At 41.8% G+C, this 23,736-nt stretch overlaps 2 protein-coding genes and 1 long non-coding RNA gene across 3 annotated transcripts; 2 read left to right on the top strand and 1 right to left on the bottom strand.

Annotated features, from left to right (window-relative positions):
- Positions 1-484: 484 nt before the first annotated feature.
- LOC129841471 (gastrula zinc finger protein XlCGF48.2-like) lies at positions 485-6,112 on the top strand. The gene is made up of 3 exons (XM_055909755.1): positions 485-974; positions 1,331-1,461; positions 1,638-6,112. The coding sequence occupies exons 1-3, from the start codon at positions 692-694 to the stop codon at positions 2,751-2,753; spliced, it is 1,530 nt and encodes a 509-aa protein (XP_055765730.1). The 5' UTR covers positions 485-691; the 3' UTR covers positions 2,754-6,112.
- LOC129841483 (uncharacterized) lies at positions 4,579-13,696 on the bottom strand. Its single transcript, XR_008757335.1, has 2 exons — positions 13,612-13,696; positions 4,579-8,776 (listed from the first exon to the last, which is right to left on the bottom strand). It is a non-coding gene; the product is annotated as an uncharacterized LOC129841483 (long non-coding RNA).
- LOC129841453 (zinc finger and SCAN domain-containing protein 21-like) lies at positions 13,459-22,786 on the top strand. Its single transcript, XM_055909721.1, has 6 exons — positions 13,459-13,934; positions 14,866-14,996; positions 15,202-15,375; positions 19,999-20,163; positions 20,774-20,885; positions 21,177-22,786. Exons 1-6 carry the CDS (start codon positions 13,688-13,690, stop codon positions 22,139-22,141), a joined length of 1,794 nt encoding a protein of 597 aa, XP_055765696.1. The 5' UTR covers positions 13,459-13,687; the 3' UTR covers positions 22,142-22,786.
- The last annotated feature ends 950 nt before the right edge of the window (positions 22,787-23,736 follow it).

Below are 23,736 nucleotides of genomic sequence, written 5' to 3'. Positions count from 1 at the left end.
TAATTTATATTCCCGCTCCACTGGGTAGAGGTGAGGACAAATGCAGTGGAGGCTGGTGGGAGGAGCTATAGGATGACAGGCTCATTGTAATGGCTGGAATGTGGTTTCCATATGTTTGATACCATTCAATTCATTACATTCCAGCCATTACAATGAGCCTGTCCATCCTATAGCTCCCCCCACCAGCCTCCACTGGCCAAATGTAAAATTAGAGCTATTATGAGAAATGTGTGGCAGAACAGGTGGGACAGTGAGCCCAAGGGCTGGAATTTATATGCCCTCTAAAAGGTGGGTGGACCAAGACTCAAAGATCATGTGGGGCTCTTTTTTATTTTCTTAGTAGTGCAGGATAAGGCAGGAAGGTTTAGATTTTCCTTAATGTTTGTTTATTTATTGTTTTAGTTTGTAAACTGTGATTGACTACACACTCCAGTACAGTAGGTGGCGGCATGCACCTCTAACGGTTGTTTGCGGACCGCCATAACACCATAAACGAAGAAACCGTAGTAAACGAAAGTGTACAGTGACCAAGAGCAATTTAATTGTTGTTAGACGTTTAACACCCTGGAACTCAAAATAAGATTAATTTGACCGCACAGTATCACATACTTACTCCCGATATTCTTTAAATTTCATTGGAGACGACTTGGTTGATAGATGTGAACTAGGTAACGCTAGCTAGCTGCTAACAATGGCTAACTGTATGGTTTTTCACACTCAAATGGCATCCATCATGGAGGTGCTAGCGAATGCAGCCGTGGCGGAGATCTGTAAACTCGTAGACGACGACTATGCAGTGTTTCGTTTGGAAATAACTCAAAGCCAGAAAGAAAACAAGGCAATGCGGAGGAAACTACAGCAACTAGAAATTAAGGTGGCACGGGACCGAGCAGACAGGACAATGCGAGAGCGCGTCCTCGCCAGTCATCCTAGTAATGTCAAGATCCTCGACCGATACAGAGGAAAGGCTAAAGGTACATTTTGTCGGAGGCTGCACGGTGTGTCTCCTTTCATATAGAGCTCAGTGCTTGTCGCCCCGTTCCCCTCTGCATGTGTTCAGATGTGTTACCCAGAATTTGGTCTTGGTCTGTTTTTGGATAGTATGCAATAATTCCCCATCTTGCTCGTAGACACTATCATATTCTAACCACATTCTTGATTTATTGCATTTCCAAATATTTACTAAATGAAAACAATGTGATGCATTGAACATAATACATCAATCAATAAGTAGTATATCAGAAGTGTTACCTTACATCCTTGCCAATTCTAGACCGTGTCAATAGAATACAATATACCTAACCACCTCTTTTCCTCCAATCACTCTCAGGTGAAGGACATCTCACTGGAGGCCACAGAAGATTTGTGAAACCAGCAGGACAAAATACATGGAGAGATGACCAACCAATCACTGTTGATGAGGGGAGTGGAACCTCAACCCAGCAAGTTATCATGATAGAGGTTAGTGTTATATAAAACATGAGTTACTTTGTAAATCAAATGTAGACAGTTTATTTCAGTAGCTTCCATGTACATCCTTATTTATCTGCCATATGGGAGCTTTTGAGACTTCCCTATGACATTGTTATACAATTCAACCCATATACCTGTAATAACCTCCTCTCTTCTTGTGTCAGTCTGCAGATGCAGAGGATGCAGGTCCTGGGGTCAAGCAGGAGAGGTCTGAAGAACAGGAGGACCCACGGCACAGCAGAGACATCCAGACTGGAGCGCACCCTGTAGCTACGGAGAACCCCACCACCGCCCAAGAGCAGTCCAGGACCCAACGCAGCATTATGGAGGTCAGTGGAACGCTGAACACCATCCTCAAGTCAGAGACAGACACCGAGACTTTAACGGGGATAAACCGACTGGGCTGTCCACCTGCTCCACGCGCAGAGTATTTACTTTACGGCAACCTCAGCCCGATGACTGTTCTGTCCCATCGGGACTCAGGTGACACTTTACAGACTGTCAATGATCCATCGTGTTCAGACACTACAGAGACAGAGATGATACCTGGTGACATGCCTGTGGTATTAGATACACAGACTAATCCAATGAGAGGGAACTGGAACCAGTACAGTAGTAGTGTATACTCTGAACAGTGCAGAGATAAGAAAGGGGAGGGTCTGGTCGTAGATGAGGTGACTGTGAAAGTGGAGGGCGACGTTTCTCTGACATGGAATGCATACGAAACTCACTTAGGAGGACACTCGCAGGGCAGCACCAGTGACTTCTTAGACTACAGAGAAAGCTTAGAGACGAATCTAAATGTCGCGACCCGCTCCCCTTTACACGCGTTCAAGGATCAGGACCCATTATCCATGTCGATGGGGCCTTCCGATTCACACAGGGAACAAAAGGCCAAGGCGCGGGGAGGGGGAGCCACCTCAGGCAATAGTAAAGAGAAACGGTTCCTCTGCATGTTCTGTAACAAAGGCTTCCGCTGCCCCCAGAAGGTGGACATCCACCAGAGGGTTCACACAGGGGTGAAACCCTTCAGCTGTACCCAGTGTCACATGCACTTCGCCCAGGCATGCACCTTGAAAAGGCACCAGAGGGTCCACACAGGGGAGAAACCCTTCAGCTGTACCCAGTGTCACATGTGCTTCGCCCAGGCTGGTGACCTGAAGAGGCACCAGAGGGTCCACACGGGAGAGAGGCCTTTCGCCTGTGCGCACTGCGGGAAGAGGTTCTCAGAGAAGAGCTACCTCAGGTTACACGAGCAGAAAAAACACTCCACTCTATAACAAACACTTATATCAAAAGACAAAGATTAATTTTAGTTGTCATCAGAAAATATCCACAGATGCATTTGGATATTCCTGGGTAGAATATTACATCCAGACATTGCGTTAAGGAATACTGTATATACAGTCCCTACAGTGCATTTGGAAAGTATTCAGACCCCTTGACTTTTTCCACATTGTTACATTACAGCCTTATTCTAAAATGTATGAAATAATTTCCCCCCCTCAATCTACACACAATACCCATAATGGCAAATCAAAAAAACATGTTTTTAGAAATCTTTGCAAATATATTAAAAATCAACTGAAATATAACATTTACACTACAGAGATGTGTGTATTCAGACCCTTTACTCAGTACTTCGTTGAACACCTTTGGCAGCAATTACAGCTTCAAGTCTTCTTGGGTATGACGCTACAAGCTTGGCACACCTGTATTTGGGGAGTTTCTCCGATACTTCTCTGCAGATCCACTCAAGCGCTGTCAGGTTGGATGGGGAGCATCGCTGCACAGCTATTTTCAGGTCTCGCCAGAGATGTTAGATCGGGTTCAAGTCCAGGCTCTGGCTGGGCCACTTAAGGACATTGAGACTTGTTCCAAAGCAACTCCTGCGTTGTCCTGTTGGAATGTGAACCTTCACCCCCAGTCTGAGGTCCTGAGCGCTGTGGAGCAGGTTTTCATCAAGGATCTCTGTGCTTTGCTCTTTTCATCTTTCCCTCGATCCTGACTAGACTCCCAGTCCCTGAGGCTGAAAAATGGTGCCAGGTTTTCTCCAGACGTGATGCTTGGCATTCAGGACAAAGACTTCAATCTTGGTTTCATCAGACCAGAGAATCTTGTTTCTAGAGTCCTTTAGATGCCTTTTGTTCAACTCCAAGCGGGCTTTCATGTGCCTTTTACTGAGGAGTGGCTTCCGTCTGGCCACTCTACCATAAAGATCTGATTGGTGGAGTGCTGCAGAGATGGTTGTCCTTCTGGAAGGTTCTCCCATCTCCACAGAGGACCTCTAGAGCTCTGTCAGAGTGACCATCGGGTTCTTGGTCACCTCCTTGACCAAGGTCCTTCTCCCCTGATTGCTCAGTTTGGCTGGGTGGCCAGCTCTAGGAAGAGTCTTGGTGGTTCCAAACTCCTTCCATTTAAGAATTAGGGAGGCCACTGTGTTCTTGGAGACCTTCAATGCTGCAGACATTTTTTGGTACCCTTCCCCAGATCTGTGCCTCGTAACAATCCTGTCTCGGAGCGCTACAGACAATTCCTTTGACCTCATTGCTTGGTTTTTGCTGACATGCACTGTCAACTGTGGGACCTTAAATAGACAGTTGTGTCCCTTTCCAAATCATGTCCAATCAATTGAATTTACTACAGGTGGACTCCAAGTTGTAGAAACATCACAGATGATCAATGGAAACAGGATGCAACTGAGCTGAATTTCGAGTCTCATAGCAAAGGGTCTGAATAATTATGTAAATAAGGTATGTTTTTTTATTTTTAATAAATTTGCTAAAACGGTTTTTGCTTTGTCATTATGGAGTATTGTGTAGAATTGTTTAGAATAAGGCTGTAACGTAAGTGTAAAGTCAAGGGGTCTGAATACTTTCCAAAGGCACTGTAGCTCCTTTCATATTTCCTTTGATCCTGACCAGTGGTGGAAAAAGTAGAAGTTATACGTGAGAATAAGTAAAGATACCTTAATAGAAAATGACTCAAGTAAGTGAAAGTCACCCAGTAAAATACTACTAGAGTAAGTCTAAAAGTATTTGGTTTTAAATATACTTAAGTATCGATCATTTCTAATTTCTTAAAAAGCAAACTAGACAGCACAAGGTGGTTTTTTAAATTGTATTTATGGAGAGCCAGGGACACACTACAAACAAAGCATTTGTGTTTAGTGCATCTGCCAGATCAGAGGCAGTAGGGATGACCAGGGATGTTCTCTTGATAAGTGTGTGAATTGGACTATTCTCCTGTCAAAATGTACTTTTGGGTGTCAGGGAAAATGTATGGAGAAAAAAGTACATTATTTTCTTCACGAATGTAGTAAAGTAAAAGTTGTCAAAAATATAATTAGTAAAGTACAGATGTTTCGTGTAGGTTTATCCTGGGGTGACGTTTTGATAACCATGTAAATCTTTCTCGGACAAGGTGAATTTTGTCACAAGCCGGCTCATAGCCTGTGACAAAAATGAGGGGACACGAACAACAGGTATAGGCCAATTCAAAAGTGTTCTTTATTATTAAACAAACTATTAACTTAAACTAAGAAACAGGAATGAGGTGTGGATGTATCATAATGTAAGGTGTATGTAAAGTGCATGGGTGCATGAATATGTGTGTGTGAACATGACTGAGTGGAAACTATGCAAAACTAAAAAGGAACAAACAAATCATGAGCATACCTGGAGGAGCAGAGAGAGAGAGAGAGCAAGACAGGGAGAGGTGATTAGTAAGCAGTTTTATACCCTGAGCCCAGGTGGCTCCAATCACTTAACGACCCTCCTCTGCCTGCAGGAGGAACCGCCCCCTGCACTGCAGAGGAGGAGCCGTGACAATTTGATCAATATATTCAGCTCTATTTACTCTGATTCTAAAATGCTAATTAGCATCAAAGTAGACATCATGCAAGACTACAAATCCATGCAAAGCCATCTCTAGCTGACACCTTTGCTAACTGGTTTGTGTCAATTTAAAACTTGCAGAAGACAGTTCACAGAATTGTCCATTTTAAAGAAATGTAGCCAATTTATATTATACAGGCGAATATATTGATAAGTCACCTTGTCCTCGAGATTTACACCATTATCAAAACGTCACGCCAAGGTAAGCCTACATGAAACACAGCCCTTATTTGAAGTGTTTCTTAAATCCCCTATTGGACAAATGAATGGTGGAAAAACAATTGGAAAAAGTTCCTTGTCTGACCGCTAGGTTATATGGGTATTATGACTCCTACTATGGTACTCTGTATGGAACTGGATGAGGTGAACAGGAAAGAATGAGTATGATGAGGCAAAGTAGATGATTGTGATGGTTGGTGTGATGGTGTCTGTAAAAATGCTTCAATGATGAAGAGTGAAAACCTTATCTTTGATGCTGGTGTTTTATGAGGGAATTTTAGTGCCTTAATTTATGTTTACTTGACATGAAGTAGTGAAGATGTGTGTAATGTTAAACCTTTTCCAAAGTATTCAACAATTCATTTTATCAAAGCGAGGGTACCAGATTTACAGAAAATGTAGTGTTACCATAGGGAGAAAAGTTATTCTACTTGTCACAGGTATAGTTTTGTGCAATTAAAGTACATTGTGAGTGTACAGTATGACCATGTTGTTGAAATTGAATACAAAATTGACTGACTTGGTATTTTTTGTGTCATTGCAGTGACTGAGTTTTGTATATCAGTCGTACCAAAACATACTTAATTCTTGAATCCACACATGGATTTGTCCAGTTTTGCTGGCGGGAGAGCCAGGACCTCTGACGTGGCCGGTCACAAACCCAGGACCCTGGATCAGGAGCTTCCGTCCCAAGTCGGAAGCAGGATCTCATTAAATACTGTTGAAGTAATATAGATACAGGTTTATCTGCCTCACCTAAAGCCTATTCTGGTGGGAAGCTGCTATAGACCACCAAGGGCAAACAGTCAGTATCTGGATAACATGTGAAATGCTTGATAATGCATGTGATATCAACAGAGAGGTATTTTCTGGGTGATTTAAATCTTGACTGGCTTTCATCAAGCTGCCCACTCAAGAAAAAGCTTCAGACTGTAACCAGTACCTGCAACCTGGTTCAGGTTATCAGTCAACCTACCAGGGTAGTTACAAACAGCACAGGAATGAAATCAACATGTATTGATCACATCTTTACTAAATGCTGCAGAAATTTGCTTGAAAGCAGTATCCAGATCCATCGGATGTAGTGATCACAATATAGTAGCCATATCTAGGAAAACCAAAGTTCCTAAAGGCTGGGCCTAATATAGTGCATAAGAGGTCATACAATACGTTTTGTAGTGATTCCTATCTTATTAATGTAAAGAATATCTGTTGGTCCGTGGTGTGTAATGAGGAGCAGACAAGACACTGCACTTGACATAGTTAAGAAGTTGCTTATTCCAGTTGCTAATCAGCATGCACCTATTAAGAAAATGACTAAACTTAAATCCCCATGGTTTGATGAGGAATTGAAAAATGGTATGGTTGAGAGGGATGAGGCAAGAGGAACGGCAAATAAGTCTGGCTGCACAACCGATTGGCAAGCTTATTGAGAAATCATGTGACTAAATTGAATAAAAAGAAGAAACTACACTATGAAACAAAGATGAATGATAGTAAAATAGCCGACCAATCAGTCTGTTACCAACCTTTAAACTTTTTGAAAAATTGTGTTTGACCAGATATAATGCTATTTTACAGTAAACAAATGGACAAACTTTCAGCATGCTTATAGAGAAGGACATTCAACAACATCACTTACACAAATGACTGATGATTGGCTGAGAGAAATTGGTGACAAGATTGTGGGGGCTGTTTTGTTAGACTTCAGTGCGGCTTTTGACATTATCGATCATAGTCTGCTGCTGGAAAAACTTGTTAGGGTTTTACGCCCCATGCCATATTGTGGATAAAGAGTTACCTGTCTATCAGAACACAGAGGGTGCTCTTTAATGGAAGCCTCTCCAACATAATCCAGGTAGAATCAGGAAGTCCTTAACTAATGGGGCTAGACAGCTTCCTTTTTTCAATCTTTACTAATGAATTGCCACTGGCTTTGAAGAAAGCCAGTGTGTCTATGTATGCGGATGACTCAACACTATACATGTCAGCTACTACAGTGACTGAAATGACTGCAACTCTTAAGAGCTGCAGTTAGTTTCGGAATGGGTGGCAAGGAATAAGTTAGTCCTAAATATTTCTACAACTAAAAGCATTGTATTTGGGACAAATCATTCTCTAAACCTGAACTAAATCCTGTAATAAATCATGTGGAAATTGAGCAAATAGAGGTGACTAAACTGCTTGGAGTAACCCTGTATTGTAAACTGTCATGGTCAAAACATATTTATACAACAGGAGCTAAGATGGGGAGAAGTATGTCCATAATAAAGTGCTGCTCTACCTTAACAGCACTATCAACAAGGCAGGTCCTAGTTTTGTCACACCTGGACTACTGTTCAGTCGTGTGGTCAGGTGCCACAAAAAAGGACTTAGGTTCAGAACAGGGCCGCATGGCTGGCCCTTGGATGTACACAGAGAGCTAATATTAATAATATGCATGTCAATTTCTCCTGGCTCAAGGAGGAGGAGAGATTGACTTCATCACTACTTGTATTTATGAGAGATATTGACATGTTGAATGCACCGAGCTGTCTGTTTCAACTACTGGTGCACAGCTTGGACACCCATGCATACCCCACAAGACATGTCACAAGAGGTCTCAATCTCCAAGTCCAGAACAGACTATGGAAGGAGCACAATACAACAGAGCCATGACTACATGGAACTATATTCCACATCAAGTAACTCATGCAAGCAGTAAAATTCAAATTTAAAAATAGATGTAAAAAAAAAACAACACCTTATGCAACAGCAGGGACTGTGAAGCAACAAACATAGGCACAGACATACACACACAATAACATACGCACTATACACACACATACACATGGATTTTGTACTGTAGATATGTGGTAGTTGTGGAGTATGGGCCTAAGGGCAGTGTGTTATGAAAACTGTAAATGTATTGTAATGATTTTAAAATTGTATAAACTGCCTTAATTTCGCTGGAACTCAGGAAGAGTAGCTGCATGGGGATCCATGATAAATACAGATACAAACCATGAGGGACAGAGACTCCATCACACAGAACACAACGAATGGACAGGTGGGCTGAACAACCTCCGTCCTGGTGGTCATCATATAGACAGTCAGGGATCCAGTCTGCAGCCCAGGTCCTTCTCTTCACAGACTCAGTGCAGGGATAGAGCAAGGCCTGGGGCTGATAGAGATATATCCTCCTGTTCCTATGATACAAACACCACAGTATCCATGATGAACAGAGCAGGTCACCCTGGGATTCAACCTTCACAGGGAGTGGTGAGTGGAACCCCCTGGTGGTAGTCTTTCAGGAAGTGCCTAGTGGCTCAGTTCATAGAAGGCCTGGGCTTGGACCTGGGTCTAGCTTTCCTCAGCTACCTCATGGTTACTGCACCGATACAGAATGTCAGGGTGGGCGTTCACCACAAGGTACCTAGCCGATAACACAACACACAATCCCAACACCCAAACAACGGCTAGAGGTCAAGGAGGGAGCTCAAAGATTAACCACCTGAGGGTGGGGGCTCCTACTTCTACCTCCTCTGGTGTCATTGGGTCACAACGTGGGAGGCTGCGCATTAGGACAGACGCAGACAAGCCGTACGCCTGCCCCACGTGTGGGAAGCGCTTTACTGAGGCAAACTATGGGAAGAAGCTACAGACCGTTCACAAGGGCAAACTATGTTACAAGAGCTTCTCCTTCCTGCTTAACCTTACCAGACATGGGAGTGTCCACAATGGGAAGAAATCGTAGCATTGTGGCTTTAGCTGACAAATTAGTCATCATGTGAAGTGTCTTAGGGTAAGAGGGTTTTTTGGATGACTAAATCCCTCAGTTGAGCATCTGGGTATGCTGTATTTCTCACATGATACAGACTTGTTGTTTGGTGTGCTGGCATAGCCAAAACACTCATTGACGTGTAACACTATATTTCCCCTCTAAATTTTGTTTTGCCTATGTTCTATTCATAACAATTATAAATGTCTCTCTTTTTTATAACACCTTTATATTATAACATCCCTCCCCTCGACATTATTTGGCATAATCAGGTGGTACCTGTTCCTTTATGTACTATAAATAGGTGATCACATTTGTTATTGAATGAGAATTCATGTTGTCCTTTTGATGGGTTAATTTGCCTTTAATTTGCTTGTATATTATTTAGAATTAAAATTGTCCTTGGCTTCCTTCAAACGTATAGGTTTCTGTCCTTGCCACCGATGGGAGCAATTATTTTTCAGTCATTTATGGTAATTTTTCTAAACAACTCTGCTCTGAGCTTAAAAGATACCAGAGAGTGCGAGGCTAAATCTGTTGGCGAAAATAAGCCCACAAAGTGAGACATTTTTGTATGGAGTTCAATTCTTCTTTTATTCCTTGTGTTACCATTTTATTTTTAAACTGCATCGTTGGGAAGGGCTCATAAGCAAGCATTTCACAGTAAAGTATACACCAGTTGTTTTGGCATATGCCACAAATAAAACTGATGAGTGTTGGATTCGGTCAACAACAAAAAATGTAATTGCTAATTTGCTACATGAGGCTTATTTGAGTGAATATCAGTTTCGTAATTGTTACGAATGCACTGATAGGTGGACACACGTGGCATTTCAGCAATTTACCCAAAAACTACATTAAATTGGAGTTGTGCCTGTTGTCATAGAGATACAGTTGAAGTCGGAAGTTTACATACACTTAGGTTGGAGTCATTAAAAGCCATTTTTCAACCACTCCCCAAATTTCTTGTTAACAAACTATAGTTTTGGCAAGTCAGTTAGGACATCTACTTTGTGTATGACAGAAGTAATTTTTCCAACAATTATTTACAGACAGATCATTTCACTTGTAATTAACTGTATCACAATTCCAGTGTGTCAGAAGTTTACATACCCTAAGTTGACTGTGCCTTTAAACAGCTTGGAAAATTCCAGAAAATTATGTCATGGCTTTAGAAGCTTCTGATAGGCTAATTGACATAATTTGGGTCAATTGGAGGTGTACCTGTGGATGTATTTCAAAGCCTACCTTCAAACTCAGTGCCTCTTTGCTTGACATCATAGGAAAATCAAAAGAAATCAGCCTAGACCTCAGAAAACAAATTGTAGACCTCCACAAGTCTGGCTCATCCTTGGGAGCAATTTCCAAACGCCTGAAGGTACCACGTTCATCTGTACAGGCAATAGTACGCAAGTATAAACACCATGGGACCACGCAGCTGTCATACCGCTCAGGAAGGAGACGAGTTCTGTCTCCTAGAGATTAACGTACTTTGGTGCGAAAAGTGCAAATCAATCCCAGAACAACTGCAAAGGACCTTGTGAAGATGCTGGAGGAAACAGGTAAAAAATGAAAAGTGACTATATTGAAGCAACATCTCAAAACATCAGTCAGGAAGTTAAGCTTGGTCACTGTTTCTGCCTGCGGTTACGAAACCCCTACCTGTCCCAGACCTGCTGTTTTCAACTCTTAATGATCGGCTATGAAAAGCCAACTGAGATTTATTCCTGATTATTATTTGACCATGCTTGTCATTTATGAACATTTTGAAAATCTTGGCTCTCTCTAATTTTCTCCTTCTCTCTTTCTTTCTCTCGGAGGACCTGGGCCCTAGGACCATGCGTCGGGACTGCCGCCCGTGGTGACTCCTTGCTGTCCCCAGTCCGCCTGGCCTTGCTGCTATTCCAGTTTCAGCTGTTCTGCCTGCGGTTATGGAACCGCCACCTGTCCCAGACCTGTTGTTTTTCAACTCTTAATGATCAGCTATGAAAAGCCAACTGAAAATTATTCATGATTATTATTTGACCATGCTTGTCACTTATGAACATTTTTGAACATCTTGGCATAGTTCTGTTATAATCTCCACCCGGCACAGCCAGAAGAGGACTGGCCACCCCTCATAGCCTGGTTCCTCTCTAGGTTTCTTCCTAGGTTTTGGCCTTTCTAGGGAGTTTTTCCTAGCCACCGTGCTTCTACACCTGCATTCTAGCTGTTTGGGGTTTTAGGCTGGGTTTCTGTACAGCACTTCGAGATACTATCTGATGTACGAAGGGCTATATAAAATAAAATTGATTGATTGATTGATTGAAATGGGTTTTCCAAAAGGACAATGACCCCAAGCATACTTCCAAAGTTGTGGCAAAATGGCTTAAGGACAAAGTCAAGGTATTGGAGTGACCATCACAAAACCCTGACCTCAATCCTATAGAAAATGTGTGGGCAGAACTGAAAAAGCGTGTGCGAACAAGGAGGCCTACAAACCTGACTCAGTTACACTAACTCTGTCAGGAGGAATGGGCCAAAATTCACCCAACTTATTGTGGGAAGCTTGTGGAAGGCTACCTGAAACATTTGACCCAAGTTAAACAATTTAAAGGCAATGCTACCAAATACGAATTGAGTGTATGTAAACTTATGACCCACTGGGAATGTGATGAAAGAAATAAAAGCTGAAATCAATCACTCTCTCAACTATTATTCAGACATTTCACATTCTTAAAATAAAGTGGTAATCCTAACTGACATAAGACAGGGAATTTTTACTAGGATTAAATGTCAGGAATTGTGAAACTGAGTTTAAATGTATTTGGCTAAGGTGTATGTAAACTTCCAACTTCAACTGTAGATGATAGAGAACTCATCATGGATATAATCCATTTTAGCAATGACATTGCCATTGAAGGCTTCCACCATTTTGTTGTAGTCAACTGGGTGGGGATTCTTATGAGTTGGGAGCAATCAGCCAATAAAGAAGAAAATTGACTACTTTAAAATGGAGATAGCTTCAATGGTACTGTCATAGACTGTATAAATATGCCCATACTGTCAGACACAAAGAGGATACCACATTCAAAACAACTGGGAACTCTGAAATCTAAAGAGAGTCAAAAAAGTCATCCATCTTGGAATTCCAAGACATGATTTGACAGTCCCCCCCCCAGAGTTCCCAGTTGTCTTGAATGCACCATCAGTACTCTCTTGTTTTTTATTTTATTATTTGTGTACTTGTTTGACATTTTACTGCATTGTTAGGAGCTAATAACATAAGCATTTCGCTGCAGTTGCTATATCATTTACTAAATTGAGTACACGAACAATTACATTTTGATCTCTTTCGTTGGCCTGTTGTTCCCACTTGCATCGAACCTCACATTAGCTAGAATGTTCCCGCCTGATCTCACCTCCTCCCGCCTGCCTTCCATCTTTAAAGGACAAGTCTTTCCATTTTTAGAGAGGTCACTTGAATATCTTGCCAATATAATAGAAAATGGTTTAAGAGCTTTGGTGTGTAATGTAATAGCAGAACCTTATTTCCAGTGGTGTAAAGTACTTAAGTAAAAAATATCTGTGCTTTACCAGTTCTATTTTTGACAACTTTTACTCCACTATATCCCTAAAGAAAATATGTACTTTTTACTCCCATACATTTTACCTGACATTTAAAGTACTCCTTACATTTAGAATTCTCAGGCAGGACAGCAATATGGTCCAATTCATGCACCTATCAATATAAGGCATTGTCATCCCTACTGCCTCCGATTGGCGGAATCACTAAACACAAATACTGCATTTGTCAATTATGTCTGAATGTTGGTGTGCCCCTGTCTGTCCATAAATAAAAATAACAAGAAAGTCGTGCTGTATAGCATTTTCTTTTTACTTTTACTAAAAGGTATGACAATTGAGTACTTTTTCCACCACTGTACATCTAAAACCAGATACTTTTACTCAATTAGTATTTAACTGGGTGACTTTTACAAATGACTTTTATCCTTTTCTATTAAGGTGTATTTACCTTTACTCAAGTATAACAATTGAGTACTTTTTCCACCACTGCATATTTTAAGAACAGCGCAAATACAATTTTTTTTTTTTAGCCACACCCTTTGAGCTATGACGCCTACCAATAACTTATATTCTAGCGTAAACGGAAGTAAATAATGAACAAGAACAATTTCTACGTTAGCGGTTTTATTTAGACGTTTTTGGACACAATGGAACTCAAAATATGACTAACTTAACTGCACAGCATCGCATACTTACCCCAGGTAGTGTTTAATTCGCGCTGGAGACTGGACTTAGTTTATAGATGTTATCAAGGTAGAGCTAGCTAGCTGCTATGATTTTTCACACTCAAATAGCCTCCATCATGGAGGTTCTAGCGAATGCAGCCGTGGCAGAGGTCTGTAAACTCGTCGATGACGACTATGCAGTGTTTCGTTTGGAAATAACTCAAAGCCAGAAAGAAAACAGGACATTGCGAAGGAAACTACAGCTACTGGAAATGAAGATGACACGGGAGCGCGTTCTAGCCAGTCGTCCCAGTAGTGTCAAGATCCTCGACCGATACAGAGGAATGGCAAGAGGTACATTTTGTAGAAGGCCGAGGCTGTGGGGCCTGTCGCCCCGTTCCCCTCTGCGCATGTGTCACTTTAGATGCGTTAACCCAGAGATGAAGAGGCGAAACGAGAGTTTTTCTCAACCCAAAATCTGTCCACGAAAATGAGTCCAGGAAGGCATTTTTGTATGGAAATAAAGGAGTGTCGAGTTTGGTCAACATAACATGTAATGGCTAATTTCCTACGTGAGGCTTATTTGATCAATATACGTTTCATAATGGTTAGGTTGTTACCGATGCACTGATATAAGTGGCATTTCTGCAAATCTGGAAAAAAACACCTTTATATCAGAGTTTTGCCTGTCATAGAGATAGATAGAGGACTCATCATGGATGTAACCCGTTTTTAGAATGGACATTGCCATTGAGGGCTTCCACCATTTTAAAGTAGTAGTCAACTGGGTGGGGATTCCTATGAGTTGGGAGCAATCAGCCAAAGAAGAAGAAGAAAATTGACTAATTTAAAATAGAGAGCCTGAATGGCGCTGCCCATGCTCGCAGACTCTATAATGGCACAGATACAAAGATGAGTCATCTATATACTTCCTCCCGCCTGCCTTCCATCTTTGAGGACATTATTATCAGGGCTGTCACTCGTAATATCTTGTCAATATAATGGAAAGTCTTTGGTTAACCAATTAACCAGAATTGGGTCTTTGTCAGTTTTTCGATTGTATGCAATAATTCCCCTGATTACTTATCTATCTTGCACAAAGACATTCCTATTATTTAATAATTGAAAACAATAAGATGCATGGATTATAATCAATCTATAAATAGTATATCAACCAGTTTTGCGAAGTGTTACCTTACTTAGAATTCTAAAACTGTCAAGTGTGTAGCGTTGAGCATTGACAGTAGCTAACCTAACCACCTCTTTCCTCCAATCACTCTCTCAGGTGAAGGACATCTCACTGGAGGCCACAGGAGCTTTGTGAAGGCAGCTGGACACAATACATGGAGAGATGACCAACCAATCACTGTTGATGAGGGGAGTGGAACCTCAACCCAGCACATTATCATGATAGAGGTTAATGTAATAGTATTACATCAAATTTACAGTACATCAAATGTGACCAGTTTATTTCAGAAAGGTTCCCCACCGCTATTCACTTGCTTACATGTACTGTACATACTTATTTATCTGCCATAGGGGAGCTTGCGAGACTTCCCTACGACATTGTAATACAATTCAACCCATGTACCGGTAATAACCTCCTCTCTTCTTGTGGCAGTCTGCAGATACAGAGGCTGCAGGTCCTGGAGTCAAGCAGGAAAGGTCTGAAGGGGAGGAGGACCCACAGCACAGCAGAGACATCCAGACTGAAGTGGCTGGAGCACCCCCTGTAGCCACGGAGGTCCCCAGCTCCGCCCCAGTGCTGCCCAGGACCCGAGGCAACATCACGGAGGTCAGTGGAACGCCGAACGCCGTCCTCAAGCCAGAAACAGACACTGAGACTTTAACACACAGGCTCTTACACACAGGATCTGACCACAGATCAGACCCAGAGAGACTGGGGCTGGGTAGACTGGGCTGTCCTCCTGCTCCTGGCTCAGAGTATTTACCGGTATTTCACCAGGGCCAGAGGACGATTCATTCCCGTGATGGTGATGGTGACACGTTAAACACTGGCGGTGATGATCCGTCTTGTTCTTACGCTACAGAGATGGACCCTGGCAACATATCCTTGGGTTTAGAGACACAGACTGATCTGTCTAGAGGGGACTGGAACCGATACAGTGGTAGTGTATACACTGAAGGATGCCAAGATAAGAAAGTGGAGGTTATAGTCGTAGATGAGGTGAAAGTGGAGGGCGATGCTCCTCCCACGTGGAATGCAGATTGTCACCTAGGAGACGGACACTCACAGGGCAGAGATTTCTTAGATTACAGGGAAAGCTTAGAGACAAATCTAAATGTCACAACCCAGTCTCCTTTACACGTGTTCAGGGATCGCGACCTAGTGTCAACATCGATGGGGCCTTCCGATTCACATGGCCGCGTCCTTTTCGATCAGGTATTGAACTCAAACGACAGGGCTAGAGCCCAGGCTCCGGGAGGAGGAACCACATCAGGCAATAGTAAAGAGAAGCGGTTCCTCTGCATGTTCTGTAACAAAAGCTTCAGCTGCTCCCAGAATGTAGAGATCCACCAAAGGGTCCACACAGGGGAGAAACCCTTCAGCTGTACCCAGTGTCATATGCGCTTTGCCCAGGCTGGCCACCTGAAGAGGCACCAGATGGTCCACACAGGGGAGAAACCCTACAGCTGCCCCCAGTGTGAGAAGAGGTTCTCCCGCCAGGACCAGCTGAAGATCCACCTGAATGTCCACACGGGAGAAAGGCTGTTTGCATACAAACGCACCTCGGGAAGAGGTTCTCAGAGAGGCTCTACCTCAAGTTGCACCAGCAGAAAAACCATTCCCCTCTATAACATAGAAAGTAACCATTCCACTCAATAGCTTCTGACGTTTAGATCAAACCCTGCATCAACAACAAAGAGGAATTTTCAGCAATAAAGATCTACAGATGCATTTGGAATAACAAGTGTAACAGATTTCAGGGTTGAATATTCCTGGGTAGAATATTGCATCCAGACATTGTGTGATATACAATGGGGTGATAAAGATGAGCAATAATGACTTTATTAAATAAATAATTCAAACACTGAGCTATATTGTATGTAATTTAGAACATCTAAATATAATTTATATATTATTTTATACTAATAAAATTGCTCAGAGAAAAATATTTTGTTTAACAAGTAATACTTTTTTCTCAAAAAGGTAGAGGTCCAAATTATTATCACTGCTAAAGATTCTCATAGATAAAGTAGCCAAGTTTGATATTTGGTCCCATATTCCTAGCACACAATGTCTAAATCAAACTTGTGACTTTACAAACTTATTGGATGCATTTGCTGTTTTGGTTGTGTTTCAGATTATTTTGTGCCCACTAGAAATGAATGGAAAATAACCTTTTACTGCAGTGGGCTAAATCAGGGTCACACAGAGTGTTTCTAGGTAGTCTTAAACAAATCTATTTTGAAACAAAAGTATACTCCTCACACACATGGTTATGGGCTTAAAAAAAGACACTTGTACCATGTCTGATATAGAGTTGAAATGTATAAATGTTTGGCTTTGCATAACAATATTATACTTTATATACATCAAAGACTGAAATATAACAAACCATTTGAATTAGAAACACTGGATTTAACAAACAAAAAAAAGGTGTCTATTAATAGCATTCCACCCGTGAGGTCACTAGAGGGCAATTTGGTCAGTTGACTGTAGGAATTAAGTATTTTTGCCCATATTCATAGCATGCCATGACTACATCAAGCTTGTGACTCTACAAATTTGTTGGATGCACTCGCTGTTGGTTTTGGTTGTGTTTCAGATTATTTTGTGCCAAATAGAAATTAATGGTAAATAATGTATTGTGTCATTTTGGTGTCACTTTTGTTGTAAATAAGAATAGAATATGTTTCTAAACACTTCTACATCAATGTGATTACTACCATGATTACTGATAATCCTAAATAAATTGTGAATAATGATGAATGAGAAAGTTACAGGCACACATATCATACACCCATGTTGGGCTGTGGTGGTCATGAAATTTTGTCAGCTGGTTATTGCCTTGCAAAAGACTGCCGGTCTTACTGTAATTGACCGTTAATTAACATAAACACGTTTAGCATCTCCATGCCTTCACACATATAAGCCGCATACAAGCCACTGATGAAGAAAAAAATGCTTTACTCTCCCAATAATTACAGAGGGCACTGTAGCTAGCTAGCTAAGGTTAGCATGCTAGCTACACTGACAGCGTCCTATTTGTTGATGATTATCATCAACCGCATGGAAGTTACCGCACCCAATTCGTGAATATGTATAAGTAGCCTTTTTCATTTTTTGGAGATGGATCCTAAACGTGCATTTCCTCCACGGTGGGGGAGTCCTTTGATGTACAGTCACATTCACCGTAACCTCTTCCCCAGGCTAATGTGCACAGCACATATGAGGAAGTGTCTGGTGGACGAGATTACATCACAGTAGTTGTCTGAGTCAGAGAGGAAGAGGTGACATGAGAGGATTTACTCCGCCCAAAATCTGTACACGTTTGGGGTTTGAAATGGTTCAGGGAAAATAACCGAAAACCGGAAAATAATTAAGTTTTTAGAAGAACAGAATAAGAACCGGGAACGAAAGTGATCTATACTGTTCTGCAACAAAATCGTTATTTTAAAAGCATGGGAACCGGTTAATAAATGTATTTTATGTTCTAGGCATTTGTTTCCAGTCCCCCAAAAAACGCAACAAAGCGAAGCGCCTATGCAAAGCCCGCACTCTGTCACTCAGAAACGTATTCCAGTGTCTGCCTGCCTGCCAGCTGAAAATCTCTGTGTGTATGCTACCTGCCCCTCCCCACCGAAGCGTAGTCTACTAGTGACGTTGCAAGCGTGATTCAGAAATTAGGGAGAAAGATTTTTAATTAAATAATGGATTAACTTTTTCTGTGCTAGTTAAGGATACTATAGTTATCACGTTTCACAATGGATTGATTAACTACAAGAAGGTAAGATGTGTTTTCGTTTTAATTCTGGTGCCGCTCTGCACATAATGTTATTAGATAGCTAACTAGCTAGCACTGGTCCAAAGTTAAGCCAACTCTCTGAAGCTCAAAGACATCCAAAGTTCCTTCATAGAAGGCCGCTCCTCTGTAGGTTTAATTCTGTGGCCCTAATTCAGCTAATGCATGTCATAACAACAAAATGCCCAGCGCTTCAACCTAAGCTCCTCTTCCACCCTCTCTTGCTCTATCCCCACCTGCAGTCGCATTTCGCTCCCAACACTTGTCTGTCCAATGCATGTAAATAGCTTGCCCGCTCCATAGTAAGCTGTTCTATCCTCACTGATTTGATGAAGTAGATTCATGTCGAGCTAGCTGTAAAAACATTTTAGATTTCAGGCGTTTAAAAAGGAACCGAAAGGAACGATATAAATCATAGTTTTTTTTGGTTTGGTTCGAACCGGTTCAGAACTTTGTTTTACTGGCCGGATCAGTGGAAAGGAACAAGGGGGAAAAATGGTTGTGTTCAGAACTAAAGGATTGGAAAATAATTTTGGTTACAATCCCTGGTCCGTGTGAGATAAGCCATGTTTTGTATGGAGGCCGATGAGTGTCGAACTACGTGAAAATTATTTGATCGAAAATAAGTTTCGTAATGTTTAGGCTGTTACAAATGTACTGATATAGGTGGATGCGGTTGGTATTACGGCAACTTTGAGAAACTATTTAGTTGTGCCTCTTGTTCATTCATGTATCTGCCCTCTCATTGGCTAGATATCGCCTACCTTCCATCGTTTAGGACATGCATGTCTATTGTTTGAGAGGCCACTCGAATATCTTGTCAACATAATAGATCATCTTTGTCTGAGTTCACAGCTGGCGATGCCTCATCGCAATTGGTTATTCCCCATCATTTGCAACAATGTCATTGAGCTTCATCACTATCTTTCCTTTGAGGTACCTTTGCTGTTTATCAACTTTTCTGAATTGATTTTACTCCTGGCTACTCTGAGCTGGGAGTTTTTTGTTGTTGTCTTAAAACAGGTTTTAACAGGATGCCAAGGACCTTTTCTGAGAGCTTTGTGGATACGGGCCCTAATCTCACCCCATTCTGCATACACCCAACAGTGCTTTATAACCAATATACACTTACTTACTAAATATACCTACACATACCGACACCCTAATAAACACCTACTGTACATGTCAAAATAGTTTGGTCAGGTTTGTCTGATAATGACTTTTGTCTTATCATAGCTGATTTATTTGTACCCACAACCACATATTTATGTCCACCATGATGGGTTTAACAACAATGAAGTAATTTTGTAACTACAGTATAGGACTCAAAAGTAGTGGGGATGGATAAACACTCCATGTTGAAAGTGTGTTTATTATCTGTGTGTACCTGAGGGAGTGTATGTATAATCTGTATCATCTCTCTCTTCCAGGAGGAGGAGGGTCCGGAGGTGCTGCGGGTGAAGGAGGAGGGGTGTGAGGAGGGTCTGGGGAACCCTGAGGGAACCATGGTCATTGAGAACAACCAGACTACACCACCTCCTGAACCCACAGAGGAAACAGCTGAGCAACACAGGACCACACACAGTCTAACTGAGGTGAGCCCACTGTGAACTACTGTCTGTATCCACAAAGTATCTTAGAGTAGGAGTACTGATCTAGGATCAGTTTTGCCTTTTAGATCATAATAAATAACATTATTTGGAAAGTTCCTAGATCAACACTCCTACTCTGAGACTCTGTGGATACGGGCCCAGGTCTTGATTCAATTTGTCTTAAGTGTGGGACCAGGCCTTTGAATTATCAAACCATTCGGGATTTTGGCAATGAAAACTGGAAGTCTTCAGTTACAGCTAGCGTGCTAGGGGTACCCAAACATTTCCATTCATTGTGCTAAGCTAGTTAGCGTTACTGGATGCAGATACATAATAATGATATCCACACGTTCATCTGACTCTGGGGAAGTATAAGAGTGTCTGCTAGATGACTAAAATATAAATGTAGATAAAGGGTTTCATTGCCGAAATCCTGAACTATTCCTTTAAAGAGTGTCAAGTAATCAAATCAACTCTTTTGCATAGTATGAAATCAACATGTTTGCATTGTACTCATAGCAATGCCTCATTGCCCAATCAGAAGATGATCCATAGCAGGGTGCTGATATCAGATTTATTGATCCAACATCCTCTCACTCTGTATCTCTTACAGTCAGTAGACATGGAGGATGGGAAGCCTGATCTGCTGCTGGTAAAAGAGGAGACAATAGAAGACGGATCAGAGAGCATTGATCTGCTGAGTGGACTAAAGATGGGGGAGCAAGTTAAGAGAGCTATTATTTTCTCTTCGTTCATAAAATGAAATCAATACAATTTACACTCAATGACCAGTTTATCTAGTACCGGGTCGAAATGCCCTTTGCCTCCAGAACAGCCTGAAAAGGTCATACTGGTCAAGGTCATACATTATAAAAAACACACATTATAATGTATCAACTTGACCAGGTTATTGACCAAATAAAACTCCATATGTAGTTGTTACATCCATTTTGTGACTTATAAATTAATCTTCTCTGCCATGTTTGTAAAGTCTATTTTCTAACCTCTTCCTGCAGGTGGTTGGCTGGAGGTTAAAAGAGGAGACTGGGAGGCCATCTTGGATTCCAAGACCCAGATGGGTGTAGCCATGGGCCCAGGGTACGACATCACCGAGGAGGCCAGAACCAGAGATGACATAGTGAAGGTCAATGGATGGGACAGCGTCCTTAACTCTGGGCTGGGGAACAACACTGTTAATCCCAACCAGAAACAGAGAGTGGAACACAAAACAACATCCGAATTTAGTCTCCATGACAACAAACTTGTTGAAACCAGGGCGAGATGTAGATTTGGTCTGCAGGGACAGGGCAGTGTCCAAATGCAAATAGAGCGAACAGACATAGACTCAGCTAGCGATGCTCCGTCCTGCTCCTATAGTTGTGATTCAGAGAGACTGATGGCGCCTCAGGTTAACCCCCTAACAGGTGCTGCCTTCAGCCTGCCTTCTATAGGATCTATCAACTGGAACATGGATCCTGAAACAACACAGACACACCCTGGCCTTCATCCTCCTCACACTCTCCTAATGTTAAACCAGACCTCAGACAATGCCAGTGCATCAACACTAAATGGCTACACAAGACCATTGAAAAATGACAGTAGTAGTAGCGCTATCAGTTGTTCCGGTGGAAAAGTGAAGTGCTTCCCGTGTTCGTTCTGTGGGAAAGTCTTCAGTTTCCCCAAACAGGTGGAGATCCACCAGAGGATGCACACGGGGGAGAAACCGTTCGGTTGCCACCTGTGCCGGGCCAAGTTCTCCCACTCGTCCAGCTTGAAGAGGCACCAGAGGGTCCACACAGGGGTGAAACCCTTCAGCTGTACCCAGTGTCAGATGTGCTTTGCCCAGGCTGGTCACCTGAAGAGGCACCAGAGGGTCCACACGGGAGAGAGGCCGTTCGCCTGTACGCACTGCGGGAAGAGGTTCTCAGAAAGGAGCTACCTCAGGATACACCAGCATAAAATGCACAGGGCCCATGTATAGACTATAGTGACATTTAATGTAGTTAGTTTGTTTGTAGTTAATTCTGGTGGTTTTGGATGTAGTAGCGAATTGGATGAGGTGAACTGAGGAACGAATGAGTATGATGACTAGATGATATGTCACGCCTGCTCCCGCTCCTCCTCTCTGGCGCTCGAGGGCGCCAGGCTGCCCATCATTACACACACCTGTCACCGTTATTACGCACATCAGCGCTCGCTGGACTCATTGCCTTGTTGATTGCCCCGTGTCAGCATTATTGTAGTTTTTGTTTTACCCTGTCCAGGCGCTGTCCTTATTCTATTCCTGTCTGTGTTTTATTAAATGTTCACTCCTTGTACTTGCTTCTCGTCTCCAGCGTCTGTCCTCACATGATATTGTCTGTAAAAATGCTTCACTGATGAAGAGTGACAACCTTGTCCCTTTAGGTTGATACTGGTGTTTTATAATGAGATACAGATGGTGCCTTAATTCATGTTTACTTGACATGAAGATGTGTGTAATGTTGAACCTTTTCCAAAGTATTTTTAAATACATTTTATCAAAGCAAGGGTACAAGATTTACAGAAAATGTAGTGTTACCATAGTGAGAAAATATATTATACTTGTCACGTATCGTTTTGTGCAATAAATGTACTGTACTTAAAAGTTAAGTGCATGACCATTTTGTTGAATTTAAATACAAAATTGACTGACTGTTGTTTTTGTATCATTACAGGGACTGAGTTTCCCTTATCTCAGTCAAACCAAAGTATTATACTTAATTATCGAATCAACACATGGATTTTTAAAAATAAACTCCAATAGCTCCATATTGTTAGGTACTTGAATCACAGTGGTTGTGTCCGAATACCCAAACTGGGGTTCTAGATACTAGGTCCTTTGAGTATGAGAAAAAAGAAAGATTAATAGCATAGCTGTGGGAAGTAGGGGTGCTGAGGGTGCTGCAGTACCCCCTGATAAATCTAAGAAAAAAATCAAATACATTTCCACTAAATTTGTGAACTAGGCATTTGTTACTTCCTCGTTCGACATTACCCCAACCCTAAACATCTTCTTACGGCCATGTTTAATAGTATGCGACATTTAGAAAATAGAGTTTACTTTAAATGCCCGAATGTCATACTCATTTTGGCACTGACAACAGCTGATCAATTAGATATGGGGACACGCTATCGAAATCAACTAATAGCGGGAAACAAGGCAATCACGCATGACGCATTCCCAGTATGCAAACTAGAAGGTTCAGTAGTATGCAACATTTTGAAACCAGAGTATGGTTTAAATGCCAGGGTGATATACTCATCTCAGCTCTTCAACTAGTAGAATTCGATGCACACTTTTCCACAATGCATTGGAAGCGGTGGGCTGCGAGTGATAGGCCCTAGTTCTCTTCAAGTTAGTGATGGGGGCTTAAATCAAATTGTGTCGAAAAACTATTAATTACTCTGAGCTTTTAAAAACAATGCACATTAGTGACATGCTGGTCAGCAATGAAAAGCAGCGTTTGATGTTCATCTAGAAGTTTTTCCCACAATATTAATAAAATCTCTGTGGAGCAGTGGTTAGCCGCAGGTCGCCCTGTTTTTGGTGTCCCA

This window comes from Salvelinus fontinalis, chromosome 42 (genome assembly GCF_029448725.1).
Source record: "Salvelinus fontinalis isolate EN_2023a chromosome 42, ASM2944872v1, whole genome shotgun sequence".
Lineage (NCBI taxonomy): Eukaryota > Metazoa > Chordata > Actinopteri > Salmoniformes > Salmonidae > Salvelinus > Salvelinus fontinalis.
Note: the sequence above shows the minus strand (reverse complement) of the source record. Positions and strands in the feature narration are given on the sequence as shown.

Coding starts and splice junctions, on each gene's coding strand:
- LOC129841471 (XM_055909755.1), top strand. CDS start 692: ATGGCTAACTGTATGGTTTTTCACACTCAAATGGCATCCATCATGGAG. Junction 975..1,330: donor ATACAGAGGAAAGGCTAAAG/GTACATTTTGTC, acceptor AATCACTCTCAG/GTGAAGGACATCTCACTGGA. Junction 1,462..1,637: donor AGCAAGTTATCATGATAGAG/GTTAGTGTTATA, acceptor TTCTTGTGTCAG/TCTGCAGATGCAGAGGATGC.
- LOC129841453 (XM_055909721.1), top strand. CDS start 13,688: ATGATTTTTCACACTCAAATAGCCTCCATCATGGAGGTTCTAGCGAAT. Junction 13,935..14,865: donor ATACAGAGGAATGGCAAGAG/GTACATTTTGTA, acceptor TCACTCTCTCAG/GTGAAGGACATCTCACTGGA. Junction 15,376..19,998: donor CCCGAGGCAACATCACGGAG/GTCAGTGGAACG, acceptor TCTCTCTTCCAG/GAGGAGGAGGGTCCGGAGGT.